The sequence below is a fragment of the Monodelphis domestica genome, chromosome 2 (genome assembly GCF_027887165.1).
Source record: "Monodelphis domestica isolate mMonDom1 chromosome 2, mMonDom1.pri, whole genome shotgun sequence".
In the NCBI taxonomy this organism is placed as follows: domain Eukaryota; kingdom Metazoa; phylum Chordata; class Mammalia; order Didelphimorphia; family Didelphidae; genus Monodelphis; species Monodelphis domestica.
The window spans coordinates 463,271,637-463,284,586 of record NC_077228.1 but is presented as its reverse complement, the minus strand read 5'-3'; the positions used below and the strand labels follow the sequence as shown (position 1 = coordinate 463,284,586).

At 37.2% G+C, this 12,950-nt stretch overlaps 1 protein-coding gene across 1 annotated transcript in view; it reads left to right on the top strand.

Annotated features, from left to right (window-relative positions):
• Window positions 1–12,950, top strand: part of DPYD (dihydropyrimidine dehydrogenase) — a 1,041,936-nt gene that overhangs the window by 571,107 nt on the left and 457,879 nt on the right. The window contains exon 14 of the mRNA XM_007485012.3: window positions 12,279–12,443. Coding sequence (XP_007485074.2) covers window positions 12,279–12,443 — 165 coding nt within the window. The remainder of the gene's footprint in view (window positions 1–12,278; window positions 12,444–12,950) is intronic.

Below are 12,950 nucleotides of genomic sequence, written 5' to 3'. Positions count from 1 at the left end.
GCAGTGATGTGGTCAGGCTTATGAATTAGGGATATTATTTTGTTGGCAGTCATGTGAAGGATAGATTGGAGATTAGAGGGGTTTGAGTAAGGAAGACCAGTAAGGAGATTTTATAGAGGTTGAACCATCAATTCTAGAAGCACAAAATCTTGAAGAAACACTATACTATAATTCTTCCAGCTCATTTTCGATCCCAGGAGAACTAAAGCTTTTTTATAAATCTATACTTTCTACCTCAATATTAGTCCTAAGATAAAAGTCCAGCAAGAGCTGGGAAATCAGGGGTGAGTGACTTTCTCATGGGTCACACATCCAGGAAGCATCTGAGGCCGGATTTGAATCTAGGTTCTCCTGATTCCAACCCTGGCTTTCTATTCTCTGTGACACCTGATTTCTCCTGAGATCTAAAGCTTCTTGAACCTAGAAACTCATTCATTTGTTTTCATTTGTTGGCTCAATGTCTACCATAGGAAAATGTACTTAGTAGCAGCCTAATGAATGAACTAAATTCAATTAAATTGGTTTGGACCTTGTAGTTCCTGTTACTTAAATGGTGTCTTTGGCGTCCTTCTCTTTGTTTTGGAGTAGAAAGATTGGATCTGCTATGGCTTTGCAAAAATCAAACCAATTTACAAAAAAATATTTGTCACTGTCACTGAACAGTCTTCCTTGATAATCAAGGAACTCTAATAATGTTCAAAAGTGACTCATCCTTACACCTTCACATCTGCTATTTGGGGCCTGGCAAGATTTCTTCAAGACTAATCACAGGATCATTTTAAAAACAGGCTAGCAAAAATTTCTAATTATAGCTTTGCATAGTGTATCTACAGCCTTTTATCTATCTGAACATTGAACTCAATGATCTAATCAGTTTGTCTACTAATTAATCACTTTCTCATCCATCTGTCATCCTCACTGGCAAAGCTCCTTTCCTTCTAAAACTTCTCTGTGGGTATAAATCTTTTATGAACCAGCAATGTGGATGTCTTAAGGAAACAGAACATAGTAAATGGGAGATAACAATAGTTACATTGTTAAGTAATCTCAGGTTTGTATCACTGAAAGAGATAAAACATGGTCTAGTTAATTAAGCTTCATTTTCTGGAATTATATTAAATATTTTTAAACATTAATTTACATATTATTAATAGAAAATATGATTTGAAGAAAAGTTTAAGGAAACAAAATGTTCACAAACAGATGGAAAATAACTCATTTCAATTTTGGTTATTATTATTTATCACATAACAATTACCAGCACTTAATACAGTATCTGACATGGCACATAGTAGGCATTTAATAAATCTTTTTTTGATTGATTGATTAATAAGCCTGGGTTTAATTTCCTGGCTCAAATAGCAATTTAATCTCAATTTGTCTTATAGTAAGAAACTCTTAGATAAATCAAATCCAGTGGACAGCTTGACTCCTGAGGTTGGTCAGATTTTTCATAAAATACTGTCTCTAGCCACTTTGATTTGCTAGTAGATTAATTATCTTAATTCATACACTTATGATAATTACTTGAACCAGTCATTGCAAGAAGATATTGGGAATTCTGAAGCTGTCCCGAAAAATCTTTTAGTATTTTCTGTGGTATTTTCATATTTGCAGAAAAGAAAAGAAAAAAATTCTTGATGGTAAGTCTTCCCTTATCCCAATAACCCTTATGATGATTTACAGACTGAGAATTGGCAAGGTGTACAACCAAATAGATTACTAGAAGCAAAGGGAGATAGCATATGTGTGCAACAAGGGATAGCTTTTCATTAATAAATGTCAATAGTTAAATGAAGAATGATTTCATCAAGGTGGCTACTCATATAAATAGTCAATCCCATCCTAACTATACATTCTCATTCTTTCCAACTCTTCTCCATATTTTCCCCTAAATCCCCCATAGGAAGTACACTTGATATATTAAATAATTTTATATAGGTAATTTTGGGGTTCATGGGGTGCTCAGTGAAGGGTAGTATCTCTGGGATGGAGGGCTCTTTCATGTTGACATGACAGGGGAAGTCCTATCTGGTGGAGAGACTTCCGATCATTTCAACATCTCCAATGGCATGAAACAAGGCTGTGTCCTTGCTCCGGTGCTATTCAACCTATACTTCACCCAAGTATTATGACATGCCGTGATGGATCTAGACCTGGGCGTCTACATCAAATACTGGCTGGATGGATCACTATTCAACCTTTGCCGCCTGACTGCAAAAACAAAGACAACAGAGAGACTCATCCTGGAAGCTCTCTTTGCAGATGACTGTGCTCTCATGGCCCACCAAGAAAATCATCTCCAAACCCTTGTGGACAGGTTCTCCACCGCAACAAAACTGTTTGGCCTGACTATCAGCCTCAGCAAAACAGAGGTGCTGTTCCAACCTTCACCAGGGAAGCCAACTAACCAGCCATGCATTACAATCAACAGCACGCAGCTTTCCAATGTCAACACTTTCAAGTACCTGGGCAGCACCATCGCCAACGATGGGTCCCTAGACCACGAGATTAATGCCAGGATCCAAAAGGCCAGCCAGGCACTCGGGCGGCTGCGCTCCAAAGTCCTCCAACACAGAGGTGTAAGCACTGCGACGAAGCTCAAAGTGCACAACGCAGTGGTCCTCAGCTCGCTCCTGTACGGTTGTGAGACATGGACACTGTACCGGAAGCACATGAAGCAGCTGGAGCAATTCCACCAACGCTCCCTCCGGTCAATCATGAGGATCCGATGGCAGGACCGAATCACCAACCAGGAAGTCCTCGACAGAGCCAACTCCACCAGCATCGAAGTCCTGGTCCTCCAAACCCAGCTACGATGGTCTGGACACGTCATCCGCATGGACCCACAGCGAATACCAAGACAGGTATTCTATGGTGAACTGTCAGCTGGACTCAGGAAACAAGGCCGACCAAAGAAAAGATTCAAGGATCAGCTAAAGTCCAACTTGAAGTGGGCTGGCATCACACCAAAGCAACTAGAACTCGCTGCCTCTGACAGAAGCAGCTGGCGAACCCACATTAACCATGCTGCCACCACCTTTGAAGATGAGCGACGTCGACGTCTTGCTGCTGTGCGTGAACGCCGACACCAGGCCACAGCCGCATCTCCCGTAACAACTGGCGTCCCAGGCCCCATGTGCCACAAACTGTGCGCCTCAGCCTTTGGACTCCAAAGCCACATGAGGGTACATCATAGATGATAATGCACAAAGACAATAGTCATTCTCGGACACCTAGAGACTACCACTACTATGTAGGTAATTTTATTATCACCTCTCCTCTTTCAAAAGAACTATTCTTTATAACAATGAAAAGGAGGAGAAAATCCTTCTGTGAAATTAACACATCTAAAAAGTTTGACAGTATAGATTGTGTTCTGTGTCCATAATCTCACCTCTACAAAATAGTAAAGGAAGTGGTAGACATTTATTTTCTAACTTGAGTTGCACATGTTATGGCAAAGGTTTTAAAAATCTGTTGGACAGTACTGTAATACTTGATGTGTTTGGATGGTGGAAAAAGAAGGTGAATGGGATTTCAAATACGTGTTATTATCAGTTAACTCTTACATTTTTTCATTCTGTGCTCAACACTTTTAAGTAACCATACTTTATAATGAATGCTTAAGTTACTTTGAATTACATTCCTACTGTTAGGAGAATAGGGTTTATAGTTTCAAAGATGAAAGGAATTTAGACGTCATCTTTTCAAAATCCCTACTAAGTGCAATCTACTATTCTCTCCCACCTCTCTTTCTTTCCTCCTCTAGCAAGGGGACACCCATTGCAGTGTTATTAAAGACTTATCATTATAATGTTTTGTAACTTCCTTTAGCACTCTAATTAAAGAGGGTAAACCTTATTTCCCCTACTTAATATTTTTAATATATTTAACAGAACAAAACACATTTTAAAAACACCTGTGTTTTTTGTTTTATTTTTCCCCTCTCCCTCCTTGCTATTTTATCTATTGGATGGTATTAAAATAGTGAATTTCCTGCTTTGCAACCTGTATTTATTTCAAACTTTCTTCTTATTTCTCTATTTTAATGATGGTCTTATCCTCATGGAAGAATATAACAAGACACAAAATATTTTATTCTGTCCTAACTATAGAGGACTTATTTTTCTCTATACAATAACGTAGGTAGCATCCTTGTCGAGCAGGTCAGCCTTGAGTGGTCCTCTTTCTATTCTTATAAAAATTACACTGGTAAAATTTCCCATTTCCAGATGTTATTTTATCAAAAAGTTCTGTTCAGTAAAAAATGTCCATCTTCAAAAAGATAACCCAGAGAAAGAGATCAGGTTACAATAAGTTGTATTAAAAAAAAAAAAAAACTCGTGAGAACAGGCTCATCACAGGGCCATGTCCTCATAGAAACACTTCCATTTAACAAAAGCACTGAGCCAAAACATATTACTGTCTGCTGCGTAGTATGCCAAGGTCTACATATGGTATAGAGTAGAGGACATGGTTGGAAGTTAAGGAAGTTAGGGAACCTGGATTCAAACTGTATGATGTGAAGAAGACAAGCTGTGACTACCAATGAGCAGGGAATGGAGGAAATGGGGAGCAGCAGGAGTGTGTTGGTAAATGTTTAACAATTCACTTTCCAAAAAAAAAAAATGTATACAGAACACACATTTAAGTTTAATCTATGTTTTTAACATTTGCTCCACCACTTTCATAAGTCTAGAAATCAACAAAATAAGAAATCAAACTCTGATTTATAATGTTTGCTGATTTCCAAAGCATAAATGTTCACACTGAAAATTTAATAATCTATACTTGTGAGCTGGTATAAACTGGCTCCAGCACACCCTTAGGTAGGAGATAAACAGAGTAAAAGATGAGAGAGGAATGAGTAAGAGAAGCAGGATGATGATAACTGTAAAATCAGAGTGCTAGGCTCTTTTTCAAATTAGAGATAGAAACAGGAGGAGGAGGAAGACTTTTCAGTGGGGTAGCTTGCTTTATTCAAATAAATTAAAAAGCTTTTTAAAATGTCCCTTCATACAGAGTAAGCAGAGATTTTTGCTAACATATAAATTTTATTATCAAGTTTTTTACTTGGAGTGTGTTTAGGGAACATCTAACTGCCAGGGTTGCTTGGTCTTGTGGATGAGAGAAGCCACATCAGCTAATATACGATAGAGTTTTCAATTTACCGCATGTTCCTGGAACCCATGAACAAAATTATTTTTTAATCAGGCTAGAAATTTCTTTTTTATTTGCCTCCCTTGATTGTCTGCACAAACTTTATAGGACCTCAGATATTTTTACAGTCACTTATCAACACATCGCTGAAAAGCTCTTTTTCTCTATTCACTATAAGGACATTGTGGCTATCTTTCCTCTAGCAGTAACCATGGTAACAGTAGGAAGCTTAAACCACTTAATGAATATAACAGTACACTTCATTGGAATAAGGAGGTCAAGTAAATGAACTTTTTTTTAAAGTTATCATTTCATTAACCATTTAGATCTCAGCAACATTTCATACTATTTACTATTGTCTTCTGTGATAGTCTCATTTCCTTGGAGTCCTCAGTATATTCATCTGGTTCTGCTTCTTCTCAAATCGCTCATTTTCCTTATCTAATGATGAGTTGTATTCTCCTTCCCATTTCTTAAATTTATACCTTTCTCTGCAATCTTTGTCTTTGGCCCTCTTTTCTTTTCCTGGAAAATTTCAAACACTTAAAAAAGCTTCAATGCTCTCTTCAGCTCTTCTATTATTGAAATATTCTTTATCTTTTTAGTATCACTTCTAAGCAGATAATGCAAAAATTTTATCTCTAACCCCATATTCTTCCCTGCAGGGGAATACAGGATTTCTGAATAGGTAGCTAGATGATATAGTGGCTAGAGTACTAGAATTGGAATCAGGAAGATCTGAATTCAAATTCTGCATCCATACACTTACTATTTTTCAGGTGACCCCAGAGTTGGAAAGGACTGAACAAAAACAAGACCCGAGGCTTTGTATTTCCAAACTAGTAACTTGAATAAATTATTGTCAGACTTTTAAGACTTTTAATGGTGTGAATTCAATTAACAAATATATTAACATTATTATTGTTTTACCGCTTTTAAAATATTGTGAGATAAGTAGCAATTATGCCTGATAGCAATGAGGAAACTGACACTTATAAGAGTTGTGTTTTGCACAAAATCAGATGATTATGTCAGTGTCCATTGATATACAAATCTAAGACTCTTTTCATTATTTCAAAAAGCCAAGGACCTCTATTCAGAAATCCATTTCTTGCAAATGTCCATTTATTGTCCAATCCATTTAGCTTCTTTCAAAGATCTGAAATCAATAGAAAGATTCACTGAAATTGGTATTCCCTTAGAACCTGAGGCTGAGAACAACAAACCTAGAATCAAGGAGATTTAGGTTCAAATCCCATCCTATCTAAATAAGGAAATAAAGGTCCAAGTTGGAAAGGCAGTTTAGCTCTCTCCCTTTCTGGAAGTCTGAAGCATTCCTTGTCTTTATACTCAAAAGCAGCAAGGAAATAAAAAGGGTCAAATCATATGGGTAATGTCTTTTGTAAGCATTTTCATTTCTGGTTCAACAGCCAATCCAAAAGTTCCTTTTTTTCTTATGGTAAATAGACTGGAAACAATATGTGCACGGGATCCAGGGTCCATGCATGGAGTTATCCACACACTCATAAAGACTGAGCTCTCACTGGCCAATATCTCTTCTTTTACACACAAAATACACGTAAGAGTTTTATGAGAGTTTTTTCTCCATTCTTCCAACTCTGATCTTTCTTCTTTCCCATCTTCCTTTATCTTTCTTTTATTTTTCTGGCTCCTCGTCACTGTGATCCTTCTCTAATCTTGATAAAAGTAATATTCTCAAGGACCTTTCTAAAAATGAGGGTCCTGAAAATCCAACCTGGTCATTCCTGAATAGTTGCTCAATACATGATTACCTTCACATAAGATATGTTTTAATTTAATGAAGAACATTTTAATATATTTATAGGAATAGGAAAAAATGAGAGATGTTTTTAGTGGTCCTTAGAATATAAGCGGAATGGGAACAACATCTCCACTATTTTTTCCTCACTGGGAAACCTTCTATTCCAAATCTTAATAATATGAAATTGTAGAAACTAAGGGAACAATCACCACAACCAATAGGACAACAATGACTAACAATGTATCTGATGTTTTATTTCATTAATTAATTAATATTGTATTATCTAGAAAATTGGATAGAGCACTAAACTTCAAATTAAGGAAAAGTTTAGTTCAAAGACTACCTCAGACACTTACCAGCTATGTGACACTGGGTAGATCATTTAAACTCTCTAAGACTCAACTTCCTAATCTATAAAATGGAGACAATAGCACCATCTTCTCGGGTTATTGTGAGGATGAAATGAGACATATTTATAAAGTGAGATAATGAAAAATATTAGCCTGGTCTTAAAAGCATTGGTTTGGGACTCAGAAGAAGAAGAAACATAGGGTTATTGAACAGGATAATGATTTTTATTTTTCTACAAGTCCTTCTGCTCTTCCAGTGTTAGGGTCCGGGTTTTCGCCCACCACCACGGAAGACCAAAAGACAATGCAATCAAGCAAAAGGGTCATTTATTGAACTGGTGTGCACCAGCAGCACACACCAGGGGAGCCCCGCCATAGAGTTCCAATCGTAGTCTGCGGATGCTGGGATATATATCCCCTCCGGCATGCATGGCTCCCCAGTTCCTATCTGGTACATACCATTGTTGGAATGTTTGCCAGCATTTATGGTCCCTAAGTTCTTATCTGGTACCTACTGCTGGGATCTTTGACATATTAACTTCCAAGGCAGTTTCCTGCTCCCTCACCAGAGGACTGCAATTGTGATATATGTTGACATTTCCAATTAATTTTTATTTGCTTAAAAAGTCTTAAGCATTTATTTATCCAAGTAAGGACTCAGGACCTATTTGGGAAAAAATAGGAAATTGTGAAACAAAGAGAAGGAAATAATCATTTATATAATACCCTACTGTGTGCTGGGGCACTGTGCTAAGTGATTTACAAATATTATCTCATTTGTTCATTACAGCAACCCTCTAAGATAGGTGTTATTGTCCTTATTTTATAGTGGACAAACTGGAAATAGACAAACATTAAGATACTTGCCTATTGTTATATAGCTAATAAATATTTGTTTAAGGTATAGGATGTAGGGAGGGTTAAGAGAGGACTAGCATCTTTAGTGTGAGGGATTGTCAAGCCCTTTCTAGGCTGCTCATCCACCTTTAGTATCCAGTTTTCATCAAATTCTCATCTGCGGCTTCAAGAATCTGAAGCACGTGCAGTGGCTACAACCCAGTTGGCAGACAGGATAAACCAGGTTGAGTGTAACCAGCAAGCCTCAAATTCTTGAAATAGGGATATTTCTACTTCAGGCATGTGAAGACTTTCCCTGTCAGAATGAGTGGATGAAAACCATTTATTCCAATCAGTCATGAAGGTGCCTGAAGCCGCCTGTGTCTTGGTCAGACTCCAAAGATGCCAAGGTCATCCCCTGCATCCTGGGTCATTGCCAGTCATACTGACTTCTGTCTTGCCATTGGGCTTCAATTACTTTGGAAGAGAGAGTAAGGCTACTGATTTTGTGAAGCTGCTTCACTTGAATCTAATTCATGCACAAGTGAGGATACCACCTGGCCAAGTCATTCTGTTGTGGGGGTGAAGAGACACACCCCGGGCGTTGGGGAAGGATACCTTTCTGCAAGAATGAAAGACTGAAACAGCTTAAAAATAAAAAGAGAAATTTATTAATTTAGAAAGTAATGCTGAGAATGGCCAGGAGGATAGTACAGGTGGAACAGCAAGATGGAAGGCTGCTCCTTGGGAAGACAGCATGAATGGAAAAGTTGTCCCCCAGATGACATCAGTTCTGGGGATTTTATACTCTTTAGGACAGCCACTGTGTCATGGTGAAGACATGACTCTAGATTGGTAATCCCTCAGGCGTTCGGTCAGGGGTTTGGTCATCTGACTGGAGTCTGCTAGAGGCATAGAGAATAACCCTCATAAAAGATTCTTTAGATTTTTTGGAACAGACAGATGTCTAAGATACAGCCTGGAGGTGCATCTCTCTCTCCATCTTAAATCTAGAGGATAAAAGGAGGACAATCATTTCAGGGTTTTATAGGAGTTATTAGATGTTTTGGGTTAGGATTCACAAGGATGTAAGGGAGCAAAGGAATTTCCCTGATAATAGTTTGCCTGAGTTTCTGGGGGTACAGTGCCCATGTCAATTCCTCTTCAAAAAAGATGAAAAAATGGCAACACATGTCTGAGGTCAGATTGAATTTAGGTCTTCTTGACTTTAGATCAGGTGCTCTAACCAGTGTGCTAATGCAATCCATTAAATATTAAGCACCTACTAAGTGCAGGCACTGTGTTAAATGTTGGAGATAGGATTAATAAAAAGAAAAACACTTCTTGCCCTGGGGGAGTTTATAATCTAATTTGGGGAGATAACACAAAGAAAGAGGCATGAAATGATTAAAGCAGGTACTTCCTGGAGGGGTATGTTGACCCAGCATCTTGTTCCAAGGAGTTGAGATCAGGCAGAGTAGCAGTTGCAGAAAGGAGTAATCCATTAAAGTCAAACTTTTGCCAAAAATGAAAAGATTTCCTTGTTTCTTTCCTTTTAGAAAAAGTATGTGCAGAATAGGGGGAGGTATTTGAGAAAGAACACAGATTTTAGACTCCAAAGCCATGAGTTTTAATTCCATCTCCAATATTTTGTGATGCTGTGTATTATATAACTTCTTCCAACCTCAGTTTCTCTATCTATAAAATGGGGATGTTGTTTGCTTTCAGTATCTCAGGGGGATTTCTGAGATAAAAATCACTTTAGAAGCCTTAAAGATCTATTTAAATGTGAGTGATTATAATTGAAGAGTCTCCTCCAACTCCTTTGGGTTGTTAGACTTCCTGTGTCCTCCTCCAAGCATTTATCTTGTTAGCTGATTGTGAACTAATCCCAATCCAAGCAGTGGTATTAGCTCAGAGTGGTTAAATTATTACCCCTCTGAGGGATATTTACATTTTAATTTGGGACTTTGGAAGACTGAAAAGCCTTTTAAACCCCAAAGAAATTAATTTCTATTTGTGGAATCAAAGTCCATTTCAGGCTAGTGAGAGAGGTATTTGTGGGGCAGGGAAACCTATCTTGAAACCTTCAAATCACACCTTGTAAATTTATAAGATTGTTCTTTCCCTAGAGACCCTTTAGTGACTCTCAGATTGCAATTTTCTTAGTAGAACTGTCCAAAGTAGCATGTGCTGTGGCCTTCCAAGGCTCTGGGTCTCTGATTCCTCATCCTTTGGAAAATTCTGCCATCTTCGTAATTTACATTATCAAATCCTGAACATAATCCTGGAATCCTGGGAGGACTCTGGTGGTATGGCTCTAACCTAGGAGGTGGTCGGTTATTTATTTAACTATATAACAATTGGCCACTTTTGTCACTGGTGTGGTTGCTGGAAGGGTCTCTGGAAGGCATTTCATGCCTCAGATTGATTGCCCCAGGGGTTTGCAAGGAAGTTGTGACAATTTGGAAAATTTGACCAACTATTGAATTTCAGGGAAAGTGAGTCAATAGATGAATGCAGTTCTCCTCTGGACTCTGGTTTGTCTTTGTCCACATTTCCTGACCCTCAGTATTTACAATGAGAGCTCTGGCAAGCCATCTTCCTCTAGAGTGGCTACATGCTGAAGTGTAAGGTGTAACCTTCTTAGATTGGCACTTTTTAATGAAACATTTACCAAAATGAAAATCTGGCAGCCTGGGTTTGAATGTCCTGGAGAGAACCTCCAGGTCTTTCACCCTATAAAGATTGTGGGAAAATTGGTCATAAGAAACAAATCAGAATGTGGGCTGATGATATTATAAAATGATTACAATGGAAGTAGAATGATAAAGAATAAAAATTAACTGATATGATTTTCTATAAGTCAAAATGTACATATTTGCCAAGGCATTATTGTAACATTTATGCCATTTATTTTATAATATACTAATTCAGATGTAAAAATGGATGTAAATTACCAGAAATTAACATGCAATGTGAAGAAAAGTCCTTTTATCCTCTGCAACTGTAGCATTTGGCAGATTCAGGAATAAATAATCTTTTGTGGCAAGGGTATGCCTTATCAAACATATGCAGATCAGCGCTAATTAATGCTAATTAAGGTTTCCTGTCTATCTAGTTGGAAAAACGTCCAAATGTTATGAAATCCAGTTAGTATGCCTATTACGCTAATTGTTTTATATGGGGTGGTTCTTAATTAAAATATGTAAATTGACCTTAATTGCTATATACTAATGGGGGTTCATGTTATCTCACTAAAAGTGACAAGATGGTGAGGAGGGGTACTTAAATGACTAATTCTGATAAATCCTTAACTAAATGACCTTTACTCAAAATTATTTTTAATTAGAAATTGGCAAAAGAAACATTTTTCCTTCTTTGTTTCTTTTTAGTTTTAAATAATGTCAGAAATGTTACTGTTCTTCGTTAATATAACCATAGAAGCAGTTGTGGATTGTTAATTATACTTAACAAGCATGTTAATTTTAGTGTTTACTGTTTATAGTTTATCATGAAGTTATTGATATCCTCATTTTAGTCTTGGGAAAAGTGGCTTTCTTCCCACTGAATTTGCATTTATGACTGCAACTCTATAGATAATCTGACCCGGCTCCCATGGTAAAAAGTGTGCTAAAATTTGATGAATTACCAAATGCCTCAAGCATTTTTTGGATGGCTTGTTTTTTGCTAAAAAGGAATTCCAAAGTATATTTTTCTAAATAAACATAAAGCCACACTTTGAATCTTACTTGATTCAATGGAAAGAGATTTTTATGGATTTTCATACATTATGCCCACAATTTATTTGTTCTTCATTGAATCACCAATAAGTGAGGAACAAAGCTGTTTCTATCCTACTCCAAATCAATGTAAACAGTATTTAAATGTTGTTATTTGCCTGTGAGTCTAGATTATAGAAAAGGATTTTGCTCCCTCTATAGCATATTCAAATTTAGTCTTTCACCTGAAATCATATGTCCAATTTAACTATAATTTAAAGTACATTTCTTGAATTTTACTCTAGAAAATATGAGATATGAGAAGGGACTTAGCAAATCATTGTTATGTTGAAGGCAATAGATAATAAAAGCTGCGATGTTAGATTGCAAAAATGATAGCCCGAGTCTTTTCTCTTTCAACAGGACATTGTGACTAACGTTTCCCCAAGGATCATCCGGGGCATCACCTCAGGCCCTGTGTATGGCCCAGGACAAAGCTCCTTCCTTAATATCGAGCTCATCAGTGAGAAAACAGCAGCCTATTGGTGTCAATGTGTCACTGAACTAAAGGCCGACTTTCCTGACAACGTAAGTGCAATTTAACGTTTAAAACAAGAGAACTGGCGTAAGTTGGAGAATGTTTATTTAAACATCCAATTTATCGGTTCATAAATATTAATGTATATAATATATTTTATTAAAGAATCTGCCAGTTGCTTTGCTGATGCTAAGAAAGATAAAAACGATAGAAAAGCTCAAGAGCTCATAAAAATCCTTCACAACAGGAGGCTTTGTTATAAATGGGGATATGCAGATGGAAAAAAAAGTCTCTCTTTCAACAGGGGGATGGGGAATGGAATTCTTATGTTTTGAGCTGCTCTCCCCTGTGTGTGGTGAAGATTTATAAAGGTGATGACCTTAGGAAGAGATTGTGGGCTCTGAGCTTCATTTATAAGAAGGAGAATCAGAGCCACTGCTGATACAACTAGTCACCCTCTTTCCTTGGGATATCAACAAATAATATTATTTTTTTCTAATTATGAGGCAAACACATTTAAAAATGCCTCTTCTAATCTGGTGAAAAGCTGTTTTAGA